Source organism: Drosophila melanogaster, chromosome X (assembly GCF_000001215.4).
Source record: "Drosophila melanogaster chromosome X".
Classification (NCBI taxonomy): Eukaryota; Metazoa; Arthropoda; class Insecta; order Diptera; family Drosophilidae; genus Drosophila; species Drosophila melanogaster.
Window position 1 is genome coordinate 7,487,352 of NC_004354.4, and position 24,355 is coordinate 7,511,706.

Consider the following 24,355-nt stretch of genomic DNA (forward strand, 5'->3'; position numbering starts at 1 on the left):
TATCAAACTCTCATTATGACCCAAGGCTGGCCGATCCATTGAGCATTAAACAGTTGACCAAACTTTAATTAAGAGCACAACGAAAACAGTCAAACAAAACCCACAGAAAAAGCCAAACAATGGAGTGGGGGGCGAAAAGAAAGACCTAACCGAAAAGTCAGCAACACTTGAGCCAAATGTCAAATACACAAATATCCGAAATGCGAATGGAAATGGGAATGGACATGAAAATGAAAATGAAAACGAAACGAAAACGACCTCCGGGGTGCATTTGCCAGCCAAACTAAGTGACCGGGACCCTATAGGACGACCCGATTGAAAAGAAACTATAACGAGACAAACAATAAGTTGGGCAAAGGAAAAGGTTAACACTCCAAACCCCATGCCCATAGCCCCTCCCCCCACTCTATTATGGTATTGATAGCTAAGCATACGTATGTTAGTTTGTTCTGTGTAAACCGGAGACAAAAAATGGACAAAGAGTTAAGGCCAAGGCAAAGTGACAATAACAAGCGCAAAATGGACACCACTACTGGCTGATGATGATGATGATGTTGACAATGGACCGGGATCGAGGACTTTCTGCTCCTTGGGACAACTTGACATCCGGCATAAATGTCAAACGCTAACTTTGGCCGCAAATCTAGATGCTTGGGTCAATGCGTCGAGAAGAAAGGACAACCGATGACCACCAGCACAGCAGCAGGGCAAATATATTCATGACGATTTTCGAGACAGGACCTGCACAAGTCCATCAGTTGCTAGATATATATATATATATATAAATATATGTATATGTGTACACCCAACACATTTAAGGCAAATCTCGCATCCGCATCCAATTCCCATACCCATCCCAAATCCAACCAAGTGCGTCGCTTAATTACAAAACGAACAACGCATAAAAACCAACAGAAACAGGGTTCGTCGATGGGCCACCTCCTACATTACCCCCAAGGAAGGACACTATTGTCTAACGGGACTCAATGCCATACCATGCCGTACACTGCGAGAAAATGTATTACTTCAATGAGAGATAAATACAAATTCAAATATGCATATGCTGTAGACCAGTAGCAATATTACTGGCATTTGAGTCAAGTATTTTTGATAGTGCATAGCAAAATGGCCATCGCGTTTTTGAACAGTGTATTATCCCATATCCCCCCACACTCTTTCAGCCGCCGTCTCATCGTTTGACATTTGCAATATTTGACATTCAAGTAAAGGCATAAATTTGCCTTTAATGAAATCCAAAGGCGTCCTGGCCATGGGGATGTATCTCTCTATATGACGGGGTGTCTGCACCATATGAATGTGGTTAAGCGGGGTGCTGGCTGAAATGGGGGTCCTTCGGCCCCATATTTCGTCCCCTTTGACGACCATTAGGCGGCCAACCGCAGCGACAGCTGGCAGGGCCAGCAAATTACAACAGCGGAAACGAGTAGAGTCTATTGAGCGGCCATTGAACATGATGGCAGGAACGTGTCCTTGGCTTTGCTTTTTGAATCACATTCGGTTTTAGGCTCCAATTTAAACATGCTAATGCAATAATACCATTTAAGAGAAGAAAAAAACAAAACTACAAAAGTAGACAGTTTCATTGTTACATTGATATATTTATACAATTCGAGATCAAAAAATAATGACACTAACAATTTGGGAAAGACTTCTCGCTAATAATGGATATCCCAAATCTAACGATACATCTCAAAAATTGGTCCTACATTTTTTCATGACGACGGATTTTCATAGTGTTGAGTCGGTTGATATACTTTGATCGACTCATGATCTGCAGTTATTTATAAAAGTATTTGACTTGGATCTGGATCCATTTCATTGCGATAGGTAACTACTAGGCTATGTTCAGCATCAGTAGCATTCACAAAACTTTCTAATCGTTCCCCATTGCCTTGCTTTCGAAATAGCATATTTTCTGGATGTCCTGGTGTACCAGGAAATTCTATGTCAAATGAAAAATTCTTATCCTCCGACAAAGGATTCGGCGGGGTATCCTCATCCACTTCTGGTTGCTTGACATCCTCCTTCAATTGTGGTGGCTCGACCTCCTCCTCTTCATCTACCCATACAGGTTTTCGTTCTTTGTTACCAGCAATTTTACAAAATAAAGTCTAGTATTTTCGATTAAACATTCCAGATATAGAGATAAAAATAAAATAAATAAATCATAAACTTACTTTGTACTTTTGCACACTCATTGTGAAAAATGTAAAGATACCAAAAAGAGCCAGGGCATATGAGATCAATCCAAACACTGGCATCGGATCATAATGTGTCTCCTGCGAATTCATCATATTGTCGAGTTCCATGCATAGCTTCATAACAGTCATTTCTATAAAGCCGTGAAAGCCCTCTGCAATACATTAATAATTTGTATGCTAAAGCTCGGGTAATAATAATAATATACGATTTCAAGTGGAAAGTTAGTGTATTTAAATGGGTCGTGTTTTAGTGGGCGTGAATTCTTTGAATGGAAAAAGAGATTTGCAATTAAAAACTTGAAATCTGCGCAGCGAAGGCAAATAAAATGCAATTAGCAAGATTTGAATTAATTAAGTAGTAAGTACAGTCGTCACCGGCTACGGCAAACAAGTTGATATGGAAACCCTAGGCTCGAAGTTTCACATTATTAATAGCTGAAAAGTAGTGGAATACGGTAACTGGGTGTTGTGGGCGGGAGGCGAAGACGTGTGCCAGACAACTCATACACAAACACATGGAACAGTTGTCTTTTGTTTATCTTGCGCACAGACATAAGTAAAGTGGGTGGTGGATGTTAGAGGTGGACTACCCTTGCAAGGACGAAAAGGAGCAAAAGAAGCGGCAGCAGGAGCAACAACAGCAAAGTGCAATTATCGCAAAATACCTTAAGGTTTACATCGTCAGTGTGGCGGGAAAGCAGGGAAAATAGGAAAATTCACAGTGGCCCACAGGTGTGCCTCCACCGCCGCCAACGTCACACACATTTCCCCGCCCACACTGTCTGCTGGTGTTTACCCAAGTGCTTTGTATTGAAGTGCATTTTGGCATGTAATTTGTAGTTCTTTGCTATTTGATTTTTCAAGCTGCGAGCTTAACCCAAACCAGGATCACTTCCAAAAACTTAGTAAATCGTTTGCCACAGAGAATCCCACGTAATGAGAATCGGCGGAAACTTTATTGATTTACCAATTAAAAGATCGCTTATACCGCCCAGCGATTCTTTCCAAGCAGCGATCAAATTTGTAAGATGATCACCACAAAAACGAGTAAAACGAATGGTGGTACAACACACAAAATCAAAAAAAAAAAGCCTGATATGGGAAGAGGGCCTTTGAAGTTCGATAATTGCAAATTCCTTGTGCATGTTTCAGTTCGCATCAAATCGTCGCGCAATGATCGGATTTAAATCAGCGGCGACTGTGGCGCAACTAAATTGATCTTTTATCGCTTCAACGACACTGCTGCTCGCTGGAATCGAGGATCGTTTCGTATCAGAGATCGGAACGGAATGAAGCGGAAGGGGGATAATACTCCTATGGGATCGGATTGGATTGGTTCGCTTTAGTTGAGGTGCTTTGAGGTGCTCTTGGTAGCCGGCGCGTAAGAGCTTACAAAATACGACAACGCACAGAAGCACATAACTCAGCTGATGGAGCAAAAGGCGATGCGAGCCACGAAGTAGTAAGAGTAGTGCACTGGAAAAAACTTACTGGCATATGCATATTTCGGTGGGAATTAAGGAATAGCAACCCATCACAAGCCAATCACACAGCTAAAAAGCTGCCAAAAGTGGGGTATTAAATGATATTAACTTATTACTATATTAATTTCTTTCGGTGCAACACTAAAGCAGCAACCACTCAACCGATTGGAACATGCGGATCGACGACGACGACGTTCACGCGCTGGGATTAAATCGGAAGTTATGCGAATGTCAAAAGCTCGTCTCGTCTCCCGCCCCTCGAGGAGCCTTGATTGGTGTGGAAGCCACGAGATTCAGATGCGACCGATGAAGAGATGGCCATTCGGTTGCCGGTAGAGTGATGAAGTAAAAATTGTTACCGTATCGAATGCGGATTAAAATCAGCTAAACAAGTTGCCAGTCGCATTGGTCGCTCAATGTCTGTCGATCCTCCTTCTCTCTCTGTGGCTCTTCCCTGCAGCTTCTTTTCACTTTTAGCCATATTGATGGGCCGCGAAGAGGCTCAATGCGAATCGATAACGAATCAATTAGGAGTTGTTCGTGGACGAATAACCTAAAAACGCATTTAACTGGATATATTAATTAAGAGGTTATTAGGTTGCAAGTGTAACGCTTTTTTCCTATATAAGACCTATATTATGCTCAACTTTTAATAAACGCCAAGAAATGAATCGAAATCGTACTTTTAACTTCTGTTCCTTTCTCTAATCAGCAACATTTCAAGTGGCTGGGCAGGAAAATAAATAAAAAGAAATCGGTCGAAAATGAAAGGGATTAAACAAATAAATCACTTGGCTCCGTTTTCAGGACATTTTCGTCCAGATTTTTCACAACGAGAGGGTGAAACCAAAAAGGCCAGAACAAAAAAAAAAAAAAAGGGTTGCCCACACCAATTAATGAGCTAAAAATTGTGCAGCATTGAATGAATTGGAAAGGATAGAGGCGAAGGAGTTGCCGCTGTCCCGCAGAAAAAGAGCAAAATTAATGAAGATATTTCGCTGTCGTCGGACAAAGATGGTGGGTGGGGGGCAGACTTTTGAGTTGAGGACCAAGAAAAAATCATTTGATTTTTAATTACGCTGATTTTTTATATTAGAACGGAAACAGCTTGGAATAGCAAACACCTTGGAAATTAACACGCCCCAAGTTGAAACGAGAGACTCGTCGACGACGACGGTTCTTGGTGACTGGTGACTTGGCCACTTGAGCCACTTGGATCGAAATATCTCGGGGGTCTGGCAAGTGAGTCCGGTACGATATGGCCGTGGATTCGCGGATGGCACTGCCAACTGGCCCTGGCACGCACGAAAGGGTTTCAACTTAATTAAACCGTTTCTTCTTTTTCGTACTTTTATTTTTCCCTCTTTTTGACGCAATTGAAAATGGTCGGTAATGTGCCGGGGGAAATATGATGATGGGGAGGGGGAGGGGGGGGGGTCTAAACTGGCAACTGTCATCGTATTGGCCACGGCGAAAAGTGGGCACAAATTGACATCTAAAGTGCTTAAAATTTTCTTTAATTAAGTGTGACAAACTGTGGGCAAAATAAGCGAAGACGGCTGTTGAATGCACTGCGCGGAAATGTACAAAAATTTATTTAATTTAGCAATATCATATAGCAATATAAAAAAAGCAATATCATTCGATTTTCTATTTACCAAAGTAGGCTTTTAAATATGTCAAATGAAACAGAAAAACAAATTCTACGCGTAAATTTTTGTTCGTTTCACGAACATGACTCATTGGGTGATACCCATTGGTATACCAATAAAAAACCAAAAAGTAGGGAACGAGGATTGAGAAGACAGGCGAGGATAGGGGGAAAAAAAACCGCGGATGAGGAACAGTAGTTGCCCACGCAGAAGCAGATAATGCGGACGACACTCAATGGTAGTAATTTGGAGCTCGTAAATAAGCAAAGTGCAGCATTAATAGTTGCTGATTAAGGAGCGCCGACGATAAATAAAAAATAAAGTAATTTAGATCCACGTATAAGAAACGAAACCGAATAAGAGCTTGGTTAAGTGTAATTAAACTAGTGTAAGAACTTACCGAATTCGCCTTCCGGGGGATTTGCGAAATATAAGTAATCCATTTTGTTTGTTTCGTTTCGTTTTTCAGTTTAGAAAATTATAAATCTTTTTTACTATTCACAAAACAAATATATATTTTATGATGTTCTCTCAGAGCTACAATTCTACAACTGACCTATAGCCAACATTTTCCTCATACTATCGGAGAAATTAAAATTCCAGGCCAACTTTATTCACACAAAAATTGTAAGCAACTAAAACACACAACAATTAAATAATTCTAAATATCTATTCATTTATATTATTCGACTTTGAGCTTAAGAAACCCGTTTAAGTATTTCGAATGCCAGCACTTGCCAGCACTTCGCCAAATTAGCCAAGCAAAAGGGGCAGAGGCAATTGGTCCCAATTCGACATAAATAATAATCAATTTGATATCAAATCGAGCCACCAAAAGACGACAATGTCCTTGCCGAAAAGCGAAAGAAAAAAAAGGAGAATCAGAATTGATGATTATTGCTTTTTGACAGAGATTCGCAAAGGCGACAATAAAAACAAGCCGGGGCAAAGGAAAAGTCCATACTCACATGTCCTTTTATGAGGATTCGTGAGTTTTTGTGTTAGTATCAATAAAATAGCCGCACACACACGCACTCACACACCCGAAAATGGCAGGCCGAAGGAAAAATATTTATGTGCATGTTATAGTAAGTGCAAAATAATAGCCGGCGGTCGAAATTAGGGGGGTGGAGTGACAAAAAAAAAAAAAAAAAAATGGGGGGTTGGAAATGGGAATGGGAAATGTGGATGTAGTGGCAAAAGGGACGCAGACACGTAGCACGCAGACTAGTACTAAAATTGTTTCAACAATTACGAAGGAAAATGATATGTGCTTCTTTTGGTGTTTGCGTGGGTGAAGGCATATGTGTGCCTGAGCATCTGTATGTTTTGTGTCTGTCTGTGCGTGTGTGTGTGTGTGTTGGCAATAATGCACTCGACACTTTTATTTCTTTTTCATTAGCCAAGAAGCGACTTTCTCTTCTTTTCTTTTTCTTGGCATTTGACATCCAATTCCCCTTCCACTTTTTGGGTCGTGACCTACACATGTGTGTCTCGCCACGCCCACTGACAAAACAAAACAAGGAGAAAAAAGCACTGAACCAAATACATTTTCAATATCCTCCAATACAATTTCGAATATACCATATTAAAAAATGTTTTTTTTTTATATCTTAAGCTGGCATTACTTATTTTTATATTATAGGTATAATGCCTCATGGTTGATTTAAGTAGGCATTCATAAAACAAATTATTTGTGATTTGTGATCAAACTATCCATGCTTTTTACTGTCACATTCAAATTTCCACCTTAGCTCGTCGCACAAAACAAAATTCAGTGAACAACCAGATCCCATAGGGATAAGTACAAAATTCAACAAGACAAACATTCAAATCTTTTCGGATCAGTTTTTGGAATTTTCTATTCAGTATTTGTATTTAGTTTTATATTAGGTTTAAGCAAAAAGTGATCGAATATGGGCAACAAATTTATAGAACACATTTTATATTTAATATTAAGAACACGTGAAAAAGATTCACTCAATGCTGCTGCATCTTATGCCTAGAACGCGAAATCGAAGAGAATTAAGAAAAACCATAACTCCCTCCCATTTACACTTTTATACACACTTTTAACACTTTTAACACTGTTAACACTTTTAACACTTTCAACACTTTCAACACATGTAAGAGCTGGTGTAAGTAAGTACTTCTCTAAGCTGCGTTGTGTGTATATATTTATATTTTATCTTGCAAATAGCTAACGTAACTAAGGATTTATGGCTTGCTGCCTGATCACATAAGAAGACATGAAATATAAATTCGCAGTTAAAATTTTTGGAAAAGCAAAGTACTTTGGCAGTGCAATGGTATAAACTCTCCATTGATCAAGAAATATGGTAAGGTGGCAATAAATAGCTTGCGTTTCTCTTCTCATAATACTTTTGCTATATTATTTCTGGAGAAGCATATGACTCCTTCCATATTCGGGAGGTAAATTAGAGCTGCGCAGCCTCGACCACATATCAGGACATTCCATTCCATGGGGGCCACATCAAAATTCATGGAAAAGCAATGTACTTTGGCAGTCCAATAATATAAACTCTCCATTGATAAAGAAATATGGTAAGTTGTCAATAAATAGCACGCGTTGCTCTTCTCATAATACTTTTGCTATATTCTTTCAGGAGAAGCATGATCTTTGCCATAATCGGGAGCTGCGCAATCGGAGATCCACAACCGCGACCACCTATCAGGCCAGTCCATTCCATTGGACAACGTCTTTGCTTTTCGTATCCTATTCGTACCTATTTGAAAGAAACAAAAATACACTTGCCAAAGAAGCAAACCTCTTTTTGTCTTTGTGTTCTTATATAAATTCCAGGATTTACGGGGAAGGCGCAAATTGCCCTGCGGTGTCATAATTTCTAATACCCCGAACCCCCAGAAATGTATGGCGCTCTATAACCCTACTTTATTGGCATTATCAGACACAGTGTGTGTTCCCCAATAGTTTGCAATTACATGGCGGGCAATAAAATTGGCAATCAACATAAAAATAATCGAGAAAAATCGTACGGTCATTCGGAGCATTTTAATTTGCTTGTAGCAAATAATTGAACACGCCACGCCTTCTATGTACTTATTATCAACAACAACTGCGCACATTTCCCACCGCAGAAATCTATTAAAAAATTCGGTAGAAAGTAGCCCAAAAAGTGAGTTTCGTGTGCGCGTTGTAACGTACAAATTATGTAAACATCGTGGGTCGGAGGGGGTGAAAAATTATGAACCTTGAGGCAGATTGAAGAGAGGTTTTTTTTTGGGTTTTTGGTAGGAGGGCGGTAAAAAAAACAGGGACAACTGCGGGCCCAGATGAAAAATTCGACCCTAGGCAATATTTACAATTAAAAAATTAACGTAAAACAGACCGAAGAAGGACCAAGACTTGGGGGTTGTGGCTACGAGGTTTGCTGGAAATAAAAATTGGGGGAAAAATTCGAGGAAAAAACTGTGAAAAAGCCCTAAAATCAATAGGAAAAAACCTCAAGTGGAGTGAGCTGTGAAATATCTGACAATGTTAAAGTTTTGCATACATACACTGCGACGAAATCCAACTTTGACAAAAATGGTCAAAGTCCTTGGACATATAACGCTGCGCATGAAACCAATTTTTAATATATTATTATCATCAAACATTTATTATTACTAAATATTTTCATATTGAATTGTCAAGTGTTGCATTACTTTTTCGTTTTACAAAATCTATTATTTTATGTATAATAAATAATAATATAATACAAAACATGTGTTGCATGTTTGTGTTGCATATATGTACATATATCGAATAGGATGACATTTTTGCTGTGCATTTATATGGATAAGAAAAAGCACAAATGTGCTTCCAGGGGATTTTCCGCGAGGCCTAATGGAAATTGTATTTATCTCGTTTGAAGTTTTTCTCGTTCCACCACCGAAAATCGTGTCTCGCACCTTCGCCCCACACCACCCACTTTTCTCCACCCACCCGGCGACACTTGGCCTCACCTTGCGCCCTACTCCCAAAAAGGCCCCCTACCCTTGGCCCATCAAGAAGCCTCAAGCGTTTTTTATAAATTAACAAACGAAGCAGCAGCAGCGAAAAAAATGATCAGAAAAAAAAACATAAAAAAAGGAAAAGCGAAATGAATATTTTTTTTTTCTGATAATTTCTCTACCATTTTCATACTCAGTTTGCGGCTGTCAAAAACGCAGGGGAAAATGTTTAAAATATTTTCATAGGTAGTTCGGTGGTGGATTGGGATATCTTCTGATCCTTGCTGTTTTTTGGGCTAATTTAAGCGTTAAACCGACTCCGGACAGCCAGATATATAAAAAAAAGGGGGAAGCTGTAAAATGAACAGTTGGCTGAGTGATTGGGCGGATGGCAGGTGGGGTGGGAGGGTTGAAAATTTGTGAGATGAGCCACCAGAACTGATTATTTAAATCCAGAAATTTGTGAAGCCAATTTAAGTATCGATGGAATAATTTCAAATAACCTATTCATAAAACATAATGGAAATTAGACAATTTTTTTTGACTGAATCAGTTGAGTCATGCAGTGAAATTAGCCTTAAAATAGATTAAGAGATTTTCCACACCACTTGGCTCACTATGCATAAAACAATGTTATTAGATCTGCTTAAATAACTGCTGAAATGCATAGAAACTCGTTCCTAAAACGTTTTGGGTCTGGAAATTTAATGCTGGCTTAATTTTTAAGACCAATACCACATATCAACATAAAATAACTATTTATACGCACACGTACGTCTCAGCGCTTGCAAACCACTTCACAAAATAGCCAAAAATTGCCAATAAACTTTTGCACAGTTGTACACATACATATACAAGGAGTTTCATAATGAATATTCCCATTTACAATCGGACACGTAAAACGTGTGTGTGTGGTGGCCAGGACGTGCCTGTTTTGGCCAATTGCCTCTTACGCTTCGATGATGGGAAAACTTTTTCGATAATACTCAAAAATAAGTGCGAAAATTGTTGAAAATTGCTTATGCAAAACACACAAACAATTGACAGAGATATGCACACTGACACACACTACATACTGCATTAGATTTTATGCATTTTATTCAGCAAGAGGGAAAATCAAATGAGTTTTCACGAAAAAAGGGTTGAGAATTGACTAAAGGCATATAATGTAGTCGTGTATTGCAAATCGACGTTGAATCCCTTATCTTTCACTTGTGAAAAGTTTCAACCAATAATCCTTTATAAAACTGCTAATTTCTTTAAAATTAATATTAAAACATGCTTATATTCCTTAAAGTGTAAACAATAAGCTCAGTTGTAGACACTTGGAGACTGTGATAGAGGGTCGCAATCCTTTCCATCGGCTTTCTTAAATATGAGCATCCGTTTCCGCCGGGAAATATTTGCATACTCCGAGCGATTCGATGAGGATGCCAGTGGGTGGGCGAATTGGTGGGGTAAAAAGAAGGCCTGTCAAATTTTATGATAGCGCCAAACATAACTCATTGACAGCTTTGCATTTTCACATGCCGCCCTCGCCACGGGGGGCGTGGCGGGAATAGGGCCTGATATTTTCCGGAGGGTGGTAGACTTTGTCGCCTTCTGCATATTGCACAAAGTTATGAGCCGCAAATGATAAACGGCTTCGAGGCTTTTCCTGCTTTACCGATTTGGAAAGGGAGACTTATTGATTTTTATGTTTTACATATTCAAAGAATTTGAAAATATCAATAAAATGACAATTTTGTACACTTCTTTGACCCTGGCCAGTGTCGACAGCACTTAAATTTACATTTTCCAATTCCATTACGTATATTCTTTCTTTTTTTCGTGCTCATCAGCAGCGCGTTTGTTTTGTCATCAAGCTAATTAATTAATTAGAAGCGGCAACAACAGCCACCGCACCGCACAAGTGGTGTGAAAAATCGCCGGGACACACCTCGAAAGGCACACACACCGCCTCCCTTCGCCGCGACCTTCGAACTCTAAGTGAGTGTGCAATAAAATGGTGTCCCCGGTCTAATTAGATGTGTAGTTGATTCTAGTTGTTGTTTGTGCTTTTGCTGTTGCTGCTGCTGCTATGCGTGTAATTCATCAAATGTCAAAGCCAAAAGCCAACTGACATCGACTGCACCTTTTGGGCGTGTTGTTTTAATATGCGTTGTAACCCAAAAAGAAACTCGCTTTGTACCTATTCCTTTCACTCTTCAATTGAAGGGACAAATTGAACGAAGATCGAACTACATTTATGTACTACTATTGCATTTTATTTTGGTAAAATTGATTACCAGCCTTTCATAGTTTCTACAGTTGTCATCTCCTCCTATATACATATCCAACACGCCAAAACATAATTCCCACCCAGCAGCGAAGCGATGACTTCATCTCGAATATGAGATCAATTTGAAGCAGATTGCTGTATATTAAACCCTTTCCGATTCAATGGCCCTTCAACTGCACCCCTAAAAAATAGAATACGAACAAAAAACACCCAGACAAGCCGCAAAATGCTGTTAAATCTCTAGCTCTTCTCGACGATTTCCGTCTTAATAAAGATAGCATATTCTCATACATCCGGAGTTGTCGCCAATTCATTTTTATTGCTGTGCTGTCAGTTCATTTTTTTGTTTTTTTTTTGTTTTTTATAGACGTTTATAGTTTTTTATGTTTCATAAATTTCATTGTCGACAAGGGCAGCAGTTTAGCCAGCATAAAAGGGTAGTTCGATTGATGAGGAGGGCTTTTGGATTTTGGGGCATTTTGTCAATTTCGATATTAGCGCGTGCGCCAAAAAATATGCAATAACAATTGTCATGCATGCAAATGACTTCATTTGCTGGCAATATTTTCGTCATGCTCTCGCTATATCCATTCCCATTCCAAAATTGTCGCCCCGCGATTTTTCTCTATTTCCTTCGGTTGTTCCGCTTTTTTTTAGTTGGTCCCCACTTTGCATGATTGAACCGAGTTCTTGAGCTTTTGCATAACCCCCCGCCATCACCAATTCCATTCCAGTCGAACTCATTTGATTTCTTTACAGTCGCTGGCTTGGAGTTTTATGAATTCTTGAATACTTTCAGGCGCTGACCCCACTCCCCCCCCACCACACACGTCCTTGAGTGGGGGTGGTTTTTGGGTGGCTACTAGTGTGCGAAGTGGTTCCTTCTATGACCAAGTTATGTATGCAGATTGCGTGACGCACGTAAATTTATTTAATTGTATTATTTGCAATGGATGGTAATGTGTGTGTGCGAATGGAGAGTGAAAATAGGGCATGTTTAAAAGTGAAAGATTAAAGCAAGCTTAATAATTGAATAAATCATTCCGTATATAGATTATAGATAATACTACATTTATTTTGATTTTTCACTACAACCCATAATCAGCAAATCATAACACGGGCAAAATCAGTCAGATCACGGATGTTATATGATGATGTTATACCTTCCGCAGCTCTGCTCAATGAGTACTTTCGCCTAGTGTCAATATTGAAAAAAAAAGTTTACTCCATTTTTATGTTGTATAATGTATAATGGCTGATGGTTGGTTTAACGGACACGCAATATATATAATTATGTATATATGAAATCTAGTAGGCATTCATAAAACAAATTATTTGTAGTTTGTGATCAAACTATCCATGCTTTTTACTGTCACATTCAAATTTCCACCTTAGCTCGTCGCACAAAACAAAATTCAGTGAACAACCAGATCCCATAGGGATAAGTACAAAATTCAACAAGACAAACATTCAAATCTTTTCGGATCAGTTTTTGGAATTTTCTATTCAGTATTTGTATTTAGTTTTATATTAGGTTTAAGCAAAAAGTGATCGAATATGGGCAACAAATTTATAGAACACATTTTATATTTAATATTAAGAACACGTGAAAAAGATTCACTCAATGCTGCTGCATCTTATGCCTAGAACGCGAAATCGAAGAGAATTAAGAAAAACCATAACTCCCTCCCATTTATACTTTAATACACACTTTTAACACTTTTAACACTGTTAACACTTTTAACACTTTTAACACTTTCAACACATGTAAGAGCTGGTGTAAGTAAGTACTTCTCTAAGCTGCGTTGTGTGTATATATTTATATTTTATCTTGCAAATAGCTAACGTAACTAAGGATTTATGGCTTGCTGCCTGATCACATAAGAAGACATGAAATATAAATTCGCAGTTAAAATTTTTGGAAAAGCAAAGTACTTTGGCAGTGCAATGGTATAAACTCTCCATTGATCAAGAAATATGGTAAGGTGCCTATAAATAGCTCGCGTTTCTCTTCTCATAATACTTTTGCTATATTAATTCAGGAGAAGCATATGACTCCTTCCATATTCGGGAGGTAAATTAGAGCTGCGCAGCCTCGACCACATATCAGGACATTCTATTCCATGGGGGCCACATCAAAATTCATGGAAAAGCAATGTACTTTGGCAGTCCAATAATATAAACTCTCCTTTGATAAAGAAATATGGTAAGTTGTCAATAAATAGCACGCGTTGCTCTTCTCATAATACTTTTGCTATATTCTTTCAGGAGAAGCATGATCTTTGCCATAATCGGGAGCTGCGCAATCGGAGATCCACAACCGCGACCACCTATCAGGCCAGTCCATTCCATTGGACAACGTCTTTGCTTTTCGTATCCTATTCGTACCTATTTGAAAGAAACAAAAATACACTTGCCAAAGAAGCAAACCTCTTTTTGTCTTTGTGTTCGTATATAAATTCCAGGATTTACGGGGAAGGCGCAAATTGCCCTGCGGTGTCATAATTTCTAATACCCCGAACCCCCAGAAATGTATGGCGCTCTATAACCCTACTTTATTGGCATTATCAGACACAGTGTGTGTTCCCCAATAGTTTGCAATTACATGGCGGGCAATAAAATTGGCAATCAACATAAAAATAATCGAGAAAAATCGTACGGTCATTCGGAGCATTTTAATTTGCTTGTAGCAAATAATTGAACACGCCACGCCTTCTATGTTCTTATTATCAACATTTACTTCCCAGAAATCAATTAAAAAATTCGGTAGAAAATAGCCCAAAAATATGGTTTTATACAATGAGTAACATAGTTCCGTTCGTAAATAAATATTGCCGTACTTTTGATAACTTCTTAACTACCAATCCAATTTTTAGTACAGTCAAAGCATATTCTTTGTTTTTAAGTGCTTGCATTTGTTTCGCTTTCCTCCGAAAATCCCGCCCCACCGAATTTTGTTAACCCTTGTCGAGTCGATTGCCCGGATTGGATTGTGGGGAAAGTTGGCCCGGGGTTATCTGCCCCTTTTCATCGGGCTTCATTCATCATCCAAATCGACTTCCGTTCCAACGGAAAGCGATGCAAACTATCGATAAGGCCCGTCGGGCGGTGCTTTAATGGCAATTTTATCGATAATGTTCGTGCTGAATTTTCGATTTTGTTTGCTTGCATGTCGTTTTAGCCAAAAGCGAATTATGAGCGATCGACACGCCAACGCGACAGCAAGTACCAAGAAATTGTGCAAATCCCTGGTAAAACTAGCCCGCGACCGTTCAAAATCCCAGGTCGAACCACCCTTTGATTTAGTAATTTAGCACACAATGTGTTTGTGGATTTTACCGTGGCATTTTGGTGTTCTAGCCCTAGAAATCCCCGCTCCACTTTTGCTCAAATTATGAACACGCGACTATATATCGAACGGCTTGGGTGGTGGTGGGCGTGCCCGCCCTATCAATTAGAACTGGCGACCGAACATCTTGATAAGAAATTTCCTAGCCCAAACCAAAATCCAAGCCCGAAACTCAAGCCCGGCCCGATTCGCATTCGTACGTAAATAAATAAAAATAAAGTGCCAACAACGAAATGCGCTTCAAATGGTCATTAAAATCGTTCGCCTTTGGCCAGTTCCTAAAAGCATGCACCGCTAATTGCCACATAAATAATAAGCCCAAACCAGGATCCGAATCAGAAACCAGTTGAAACCCCATTGGGGTTTACCAATCGAAAATGGGGAAGTTTTGCAGGCGGTCATAACAACGTATATCATTTGAAAGGACAGGAAAATCGGTAATTATTGGCAAGGAAAGCAAGTGAAACTTGGTATCGTTTGCTGGAGATCTTCCATTTATAAACTTACTTAAAGAATATTGATATATTGATTTTAATATATCATATATATTTGAGGACTATAAAATGTATACTTATGAAAATCGCCACCTTTTGCCATTCAAACACAACTGTACTTCAGAAATAGCATCTTGTTATGCAACTTTCTCCACATCTCTAAGTATTTCCTTGTGTCTGCTGTGTCTATGTCGCATTAAGTTCAATTTCGGCAACTAGATCAGAATTTATGACATTGACGAAACGATAAAGCTGTTAGCTACTGTCCGTCGACATAAATGTGCATTACACACAAGCGGCCAATAGAGTGGATATTTCAGGGGAGCGCGGGGTCGACGGAATTGGGTGGCCGGCCGACCAAGGGGATGGCCATATAACTGACCAGGCAACGGGAAAATGAAATGCGATGCCATGATGCTGGGACGAAAGCCTAAAACTATTAATTTCAACCTACGTGAATAGCGGGGGAAATGGAGAAATCTATATTTACGATTATTGAAGTTTATGACGAAACGTTTTCGTATCATTCTGCGTCGTCACATAAAGACAGAGAGTGGCTTGACTAGGATGTCCTCCACGGGGTTGGGAATTTCATAAATGTTTTTGCACGCAAGCTGCTTATAACATTCTTGCGACTGAGACGATTGCACACGAAAAAGGCACAGATTCAGTTGGCATATTCAATTTTAAAATATATTGTGGCACTAACTAAATTATTTTTGCCAAAAATGTTACCGAGTTATCCATAGAAATAATTTCAGAACACTAGAAAATAAATAGATTTTATTTCGTAATTTCTTTCAGTGTACACCCACACAATCGGTGGGCGGACAGGTGGCACAGCCTTCAGTAAACAGTTACAGTTACAGCTTCGGTTAGTCGGCCGTTCGGTTCGGTTATTGTGGGATAGTTATTCGTTTCGGGGTTGCTGATGATGCTCTGATGTCCTGATGCCCAGAATGTCCTGGCTCCTGATCCTTGATGATGGCCGCAAAAGTGCAGCACGCTCGTAAAACCAATGGGCAAATAGCCAGTGGCGAAATGCCCAAACTAAGAATGTTGTGTAATTACGTTGCGTTACGCACAGATAGACGTTTGGACAGGCGAAAGAAAGAAAAGGTTTTTCATTGTGGGGGAAAGCGAACCGGATATGCCACCCCTCGATAATAACCTCCCAAGGCTGTTTTGACCGCTGTCAGTTGGAGAAATCATAATTAGGCCTTCGGTTCCTTATCCGCATCTGTATTTGTATTTGGGCGTGTGTTCTTTTTATTGTTTTAATGAACACACGAGTACAATCTAGGCCAGAAACTATGTTGGTCACTTAGGTGGATGCTCTCTAATTTCCAGGAGGTTGGGTAAATATTTCCCCATGATACACCATAATTGATGCTGTCGATATGAAACAATTAAAGTGGCAAGCTCATATAAAAAGCAACTGGCACGGTCTTAAGATAACATGTTATATAATAACTCTGAATCTGTAACAAACGAAGTAATCCAGCAAAGTATTTGAAAAATAACCATATTCATTATTTTTCACCCACACCTTATACTTTAATGACAACGCCATTAAAGGAGAATGTAATTAAATGTAATCAGAAACAATAAAAAAAAAGATGAAAAAAACACCCCAAAAACCTCAGCCAAACCGCACTTGCAATCCCAAGTGATCCACTCGACGAATCCAGCGATGGAGCCGCAATAACAACAATGCAGAGATAACATTTAAGCGAAATCGCTTTAAAATCAATTAACCGTAAAATCACTCGCCTATTTGCAAACAATCGAAAATGCTTGGGGGCTACGAGGCGGACTCGAAAAAGTCCCGCAGGCGCCGGGAAAATGGACAACAATCAAATGTGGTGGCAATAACATTAGCCCCGGTCCCCAGGTTCCCCCGATCCTCAAATCACTTGGAATAATCCCCACCTATCATCCATCGTATCGTGCAAAACTGCAGATGCGAACCCCACGACACGTTGGACATATCGCACAACCCTTCTGTTTTGATGCTGCACTTGACCCTTTCCGCGGCATTCTGGACGTGCTGCCAGGTATTAACCTTCATTTAATGTTAAACAAAGCCGCGTTACACATGTGCGATGAACGAGTTGGCGAAAAAAATATGCATATATGTGCATATATACTCAACGCCCACCATTCAGGCCGCCAAACATTTCGATTAACATACGCAAACACGGGCTGAAAGAAAGGCGCGGTGGAAAAGTGAAAAGTGGGAAAAATGACCGGCATGGAAAATGCAAAAAAAAAAAAAAAAAAACACATAACATTGGGTGTATGAGTATAGAAAGCCGGCAAATTGAATTGCTGGCAAACAAGCAGCTCCTGCAGGAAGTGAGATGGGAAAAAAAATCTGAAGGAATCAAAAAAGGTTGTAACGACTCAAAAGATACTCTTAAAAAATTGTTCTTCAATTCAACAGAACGAAATTTAAGACACAAATTTATATTTCTTACAAAAACAGTACTTAAACATACTTGATATAAAATTGGTTCAAAAATACCAAAAAATCATAACACTCGCATAAAGAGTATGGAAAAACGACCAAACATATATAAGCATGTGTACATGCATTTATCTGAATATGCACACACGTTATATACGAACGTAAATGGGGAACATGAGAATCATCATCAGCTCCATGGTCATCAGAATCGTTTTAAACAAAACGGACTAATTAAGCGCACGTTGGCCGTGTTGGTCCTTGAGTGGCTAACCAGGAAAAGGGGTAGTGGGTGGTGGGTGTTGTTACTTGTGGGCTTGTGGGTGGTGCTACCAAAGGTGAGCCAAGGGCGTCAGGTGTTTGGGTGTGAACTGGCTTATTAATGGGTAGTCGCCTTGAAAAGGCAAAAAAGAATGAGAAATATTGTGCATACTGCCAGATGCCTCATTTTCAATTGGCAAGTGGCTAGAGACTAAAGGATTTGCCATCCAGTCTACTCCCAAACGCGCAGCGAGGATTTTCCTATTAATGAAAATGGCTTCGGTGGCACATTTAAGACAGGCAGAAAAATCGCTTTTAGAGTAGTCAGCTCGTAGGAATGAAACTTCTGCCTTTCTCCGGACTTAAGATGCTTTGATGTATGTGTGTCAAAGTTTTTTTTTTTTTTCATACTCCCGCCCCCTCACAGCAAATCCATTGCCATATGTATCGCCCCGCTAAATCCGTCTTTGAATAATGATGCCGTTGATAGCTAGGATTATTCTCAGGCCCACATGTACTATAGTAATGCTGTACTCTGTATCCAGGCCATTTATTTATTATGCCACAATATTCAATGACCCTTAATGGCATTTCGTAATAAAAATATTGGATTAGTTTGTTAGTTTACGGGGGCAGAGACAACCGTTGTCTATCAACCACCATAGAACCAACCAGTCTAGAAAATCACCCAAAAACCGGCCACTCGTCATCACTCTATCAACTCGGTATGGTATGTGCACATTACATATTCCATTAAACGGCTAATGAGCCCATTGTGCTTCTGGACGAAACTCTGTTATTATGGGCAGGATGCGTTTCAGGTGCCAGAAGGAGGAACTACTTGTGTAATTTTATCCAATTTGAAAAAAAAAATATATATATATATCGGGGATTGATAAAGAAACATGGTCATGGTCTCATGGTCAATGTATTTGTTTGAACTTAGTTTAGAGGAATTCTCTTTTGTCGCCCGACATTTTCATGTGGCTTATTAAAATATTAAAAACCTTTGGCCCATAACTTATTGGCCAGATGCTCTGGCACGTATTTTGGTTGGAGTCCGGAACAAAGTTGAACCTGGAAACCGGATCCGTATCCGGGAGTCGAAGTCTATGTTTTTGTCCCGGGCGTATGCATGTGACATAATAAATATTAATGACAGCTGACCGACGGGCAAGAAGATCCGAACACCGCCCAGTGGGTGGTGGCACACAGATGATGATGTGTGGTGCAAAAGGTGGGTGATTCGGTGGGTGGTGAAGGTAGTGGTGGGTAATGGTTAATGGGTAATTCGGTGGATGATCCCCACTACTTTTCTTACTCTGCGTTGACGCCGACACACATTCGACATGTGACAGATATATTATGGCAATTGAACGGATGCCGACACACCTATGTACATTAGAGATGTTAAAATCTATCGATATATTTAAGGTACAACGACCGTAAGGGCTAGCTTCCACAAAATAGTAAGAGTGTAACGCGTCAAAGTTTAGAGAGAATTTATATTACTTATTTATATTATATTTATAAGTATTATTGATTGACAACTTGTGGATTTCAATAGTCACCACTGCGTGCGTTGTATTATGTTTTTTATAATTTATATCAAATATTGATCGTTAATAGATCTTGCTATTATTACCTTGAAGGCAACACACACAAACACAAAAACACACACCTCTCTATTAAATGCACCCTCACTCTTAACCCAAAAGTGCCCAACAGAGTTAACCCTCCAATGCTCCCACGTTTCATGCCACTCCTGTGCTGAGATCATTTTTCATTTTTTCCCCTGTATTTGCGCCTGGGTTGCGACATATGTGTGTTGTCTTTGCAGAAAGCCCAACTTTACTTACTAATAGTTTTTCTTTTTCCGCCATTTCGTTAGTTTGGTGTGAGTTGAGTTCGCAATCAATAAACGTCTCTCGTAATCGACATATTCAAAATTGACCAAATGGTCTCTGCTGGGTTTTCATTTCGATTGATGAAAGACGATACCACCCACTGACCATCCCGCAGGTCATTAGTTCAGAGTCCTGCGTGTTGACTTTCATTAGAAGCCAGGGCACAGGGTCATTGTCAGGGCAATTTTTCAACCTCGACGAGATAAATGCGAGGTCATCAATATCAGGCGAAATAGGTCGGTCGGCCAATGCATATGGAATCATAGATCCAGGTGGGACATTGGTTGCTATAGGAGCTCATCTTATGCCCAACAATGTCGTCAAGTAACCGCAATAAGTCTGCTACACTGGGAGAACAGCGCTTCATAATTGCTAAATATAATTTTTCTTGTTGGTAATGTGCCCTTATATACTATATACAAGTGAATAATTTCAGTACGAAATTTCAAGCCAATTCAAATTGTGTTTAAATTTCAAGTAGCTCTTGGTTGGTTTTGCTCAATGCTCACCAATAAAAAAAAGGCAATACAAAGGCATCACAGATTTATTTACAAACAACGTTCTTAAAGCCAATTTCAAGAGAATAAAAGAAACCCCAGCAAAACAAAGTAAACTCCAAACGACCCCTGCTCCAATTGGTATCGGTAGCGGGGTGTATAATGCGCGTGTATAAAGGAATCAAAAATCTTGATTTTGATTTCAGATACTCCACCCCCAAGGGAGCTTTCGTTTACTGGGTCTGAGGTCAGCGAGGGGTTCGGGTCACAAGTCAAGTGGCGCTTAGTATCCAAAGTCCGGAGTCTCCGAAGTCCATGGCTTTCTATGAATTCCACTTCAATGAATTGAAAAATTGCCTCGAACAAATTTGATGCGCTCTCTTTTTTGGCTGCTTTGCATTTCAGTGCGAGTTACTGAGTATTTCAGATACGCGAGATGTTCCAGATACAAGATACCAAAAAAAAAAAAAAAAAACACAACAACAAAAACTGGGGGTAAGAAAATAAAAGTGGAAGCCTCGCCGAACATGACATTTGACATTTGATAATGTCATTTGCCGCGTAATTGTTTTTTGATTTGCTGCCACGCATTGCTTATTTTAAATTTTCCATTTTTTGCTTTGATTGCTTTTCTGACGATAGCAATATATTAAATGATAATAAATAAACTAAAGGTTTGGCCCTCTCTCGCAGTAAAATAAGAATGAAATATATTATTGTATTTTTATTCCCACCACCACAAGTGTCTTTTTATTGAGCAATATTAAGGAGTATAAAATATATTTAAATTATGTATCAAAATGATAAGCACATTGCCTGCAAATATCCATTCAAGTTGCCTCATTAAAAGGTTCTGTAATAAAAATAAAAATAAAAATAAAAACGATAAATTGCTTGTTTATATGTACGGCAAAGATTGCAATAAATTTAATATCTAACCTTCCTGTAATTTAAGCATCAAAACTGTCATCACCAGAACTATTGGGATCCTCATTCAACTTATTAACGTATCGTACCTCGATATAAAGAAGGTCCTTGAAATTTTTGGTCAGCGAAGCCATTGCCTCATAGTCGATGGCCAGATAGCTATCTGGATGTGTTACAAGCAAATCGGCCACACCTTTAAACTTGGACATTTTCACAAATGTCAATAGAGACTTAGCCTTGACACCGCGATCCTGGCCATACAAAAAAAGTCGACATCCCGCTACCTCGAGTTCATAATCGGCAATAGCTAGCCAAAATATATACAAAGTGTCTAATTCCATTTCAACATCTATTTCCGCGGAAATTTTATGCGTCGCCTTTCCCTCGACTAATGATCTTGAAACCGGAGCGAACATAAGGAAACATGCTCCATGTTCAGCAAAATATAGATATTTCGTTGGTAATTCCTCGTTAAATACAACTTGTGGTATCGGGACAATCTCGTTGGGCATTTTGGCCAACAAGGCGATTACACAAATGCAGTAAATCTGATTTGGTGGATAGGAACACGGATAGAACAATAGAATCATACGATCTGTAAGCCAAAGTTCTTCCAATCGGCGACAATGATCGGATAAAAAGTGTGCCAAAAGAATCTCGGAGCTAAGACTCGTTGCGCAACCAGGAATGGGGCACACAAACGTTATATGTGAAGATTTTCTAATTCTCGGATAATGAATTTTTTTGAACATGGGATTAATGGCAAGTGCATCCGGTTTGGGCAATACCTGACGAGTGTAAAACTCCTTGAAGCACTCCAAATTTGGGGTACGCATAACCAGGGAGGTATTAATGCTAGCCCGTTGCTCGGCATAGTACAAAGGCTCGTCGTTCAGCTGTTTAACGCGACCCTCGTTTTTGATGGCCCAATTCATAAGTCGCTTACAATCGACCCGATTTTTCAATATATTACGACCTCTCTCCTGTTGATAGAGTTCAACTATAGAAATGGCCGAGCGACATCTGAGCAAATATCTATCTAGGATGGGGTACTCAATCGATATGGCTCTATGATATAGAACTCGAAAATATGAGGTCACCATTAGGTGCGCCATTTGCCTTGTTAAATGTATTTGTTTTGCGTTAGCGTCATTTGCTACATCTATATACTGCATAATCTCCTCATCTAGCTGATCATACGAATCGTCCTCCAGTTCCTCGGCATTTTTCACATAAATAAGATAATGAGCCGGAAAAAAACCCTCGCTGACGAACCAATGAAAGAATAAACTATCGTCTTTTAAATGTTCCCAGTAAAAAGAATACATATAATTAGTAATCTTGGGATGAAATTCGAAAAGATGTGTGTCCTTTTTGGGTTTCATATTTGACATTAGCTGCAGGATGAGTAGCGATACATAATCTATATCGATGAATCTCCTAAAATCCACATTTTCTGTGCGTGTATCCTCTGCAGATGGTTTATCGAGTTTTTGTTGAAGTTCTTGCATTTCCTCACTTATTGTTAGGCTACTAGAAATATGTGGATCGCTTGTGTCATTAGAGCTGAAAACGCTATCCGTTTCGATGACGAAATAGTCACGAAAAGCGGTTGAGCTAGCGGTCACCGACTTTGTGTTTTTGGCATCGTAAAATATAGTATAAAGCGAAGCTCCCGAGTCGGGCTCGGGTGATATGTAAGTAGTACTATTCTGGCTACTGATCTTTGAACCAAAGTTAGTACTACTACTTAAATAAATCGAAGAGGAACTATGTTTATTGTAAAATGGCTTTGGTTCCTCTTTATATATTTTCGAGGTCTTCACTCGATGGAGAATCGGTAAGTAAATGGCTTTTAGAGGATTCTCTGGTGTTATCAAATGCTCCAACCTCTGATATTGACCCAAGCGACCTTTGTCTATTAAAAGTCTCTTTAACCATTCACCTCTTTCTAGTGACCTGAAATCCTGATCGGGATTTTTATCTGGGACCTTTTTTTCTTCAACAGGACCATGGGGTATGTCTATTTTTTGCATGTTTTTAGGTTGCACCGGTATGGTTTGGTTACGAATAACATTGAGACATCTGCGTGGAATGCCACACTGTACTTTTTCGGTCCATTTTATCCTGGGCTCGAAGAGATCTTGTGGTCTATAAAATAATAGGTACTGAAGTCTTTTAAACTTGCGTTCCGCGTTAAACCATTCTTTTTGCGTTTTATATTCTCTACAGAATTTTGAGCACACGTTTGACCTTTCTGTAGACACAAAAGAGTCTACAGAAAGAGATTTTTTCTTCACTTTCATCACTGACTTTCGATCTAAAGGTGGTAATTTCTGATATTTGTACTTATTTGCTTGTCGTCGCCTTCGTTTTGCATTATTAAATTCTCTAATAAACAAGACGATATCCGATTGCCAATCCTCCAATTCGTTTGGTTGTGTGGTCGTCGCGATGTCTCTTTGAATGTTATTGAAATATTTTCGTGACTTACCATCGGCTTTTAATAGTTGCCACATGTTTAAGACACTTGATTCGCTCTCCTCGGTATCCGATGGACCTTTAAATGGCTGATAAAATTTAGCCTGTGCCGATGTACTGGGAACATCATCATCGATGGGAGTAGAGGGTCTAGTAATGGGTGTTCTTGGTCGAAAAGCGCTGGTGTCATCTTGTGTCTTCTTACATCTTCTCTTTGTTTGGAATGAGTTGGCCATCGCAATTTCAAGGAACGATATGTCGCTAGAGGTTTCGGAGGTCGAAATAATAGTTATCTGGGGTTCGTTTAGATCTAAATAAAAAAAATATTAGGAAATCGGAAAATTTGTCTTGCAAAATC

At 39.4% G+C, this 24,355-nt stretch overlaps 1 protein-coding gene and 4 long non-coding RNA genes across 7 annotated transcripts in view, besides 1 other annotated feature; 3 read left to right on the plus strand and 2 right to left on the minus strand.

Moving 5' to 3' along the window:
* Positions 1-200: 200 nt before the first annotated feature.
* lncRNA:CR45534 (long non-coding RNA:CR45534) lies at positions 201-985 on the plus strand. The gene has a single exon (NR_123825.1). It is a non-coding gene; the product is annotated as a long non-coding RNA:CR45534 (long non-coding RNA).
* A 616-nt stretch (positions 986-1,601) lies between these two features.
* Positions 1,602-5,925, minus strand: lncRNA:CR43278 (long non-coding RNA:CR43278). Of its 2 annotated transcripts, NR_133518.1 has the most exons (4): positions 5,759-5,925; positions 4,066-4,259; positions 2,199-2,374; positions 1,602-2,132 (listed from the first exon to the last, which is right to left on the minus strand). It is a non-coding gene; the product is annotated as a long non-coding RNA:CR43278 (long non-coding RNA). The 2 variants fall into 2 exon arrangements; NR_133517.1 differs by lacking the exon at positions 4,066-4,259.
* A 1,267-nt stretch (positions 5,926-7,192) lies between these two features.
* On the plus strand, positions 7,193-8,146 carry lncRNA:CR43279 (long non-coding RNA:CR43279). 2 transcript variants are annotated; one of them, NR_123826.1, is made up of 4 exons: positions 7,193-7,500; positions 7,559-7,697; positions 7,763-7,923; positions 7,986-8,146. It is a non-coding gene; the product is annotated as a long non-coding RNA:CR43279 (long non-coding RNA). The 2 variants fall into 2 exon arrangements; NR_047778.1 differs by having other exon boundaries at positions 7,193-7,496.
* A 4,945-nt stretch (positions 8,147-13,091) lies between these two features.
* On the plus strand, positions 13,092-14,032 carry lncRNA:CR43835 (long non-coding RNA:CR43835). The gene is made up of 4 exons (NR_073638.1): positions 13,092-13,397; positions 13,456-13,594; positions 13,657-13,820; positions 13,883-14,032. It is a non-coding gene; the product is annotated as a long non-coding RNA:CR43835 (long non-coding RNA).
* A 4,606-nt stretch (positions 14,033-18,638) lies between these two features.
* Positions 18,639-18,669: a mobile genetic element.
* A 2,630-nt stretch (positions 18,670-21,299) lies between these two features.
* Positions 21,300-24,355, minus strand: part of CG32719 (uncharacterized protein) — a 39,342-nt gene continuing 36,286 nt past the window's right edge. The window contains exons 7-8 of the mRNA NM_167128.3: positions 21,529-24,307; positions 21,300-21,442 (exon numbers count right to left, since the gene is read on the minus strand). Coding sequence (NP_727190.1) covers positions 21,540-24,307 — 2,768 coding nt within the window. The 3' untranslated portion in view covers positions 21,300-21,442; positions 21,529-21,539. The remainder of the gene's footprint in view (positions 21,443-21,528; positions 24,308-24,355) is intronic.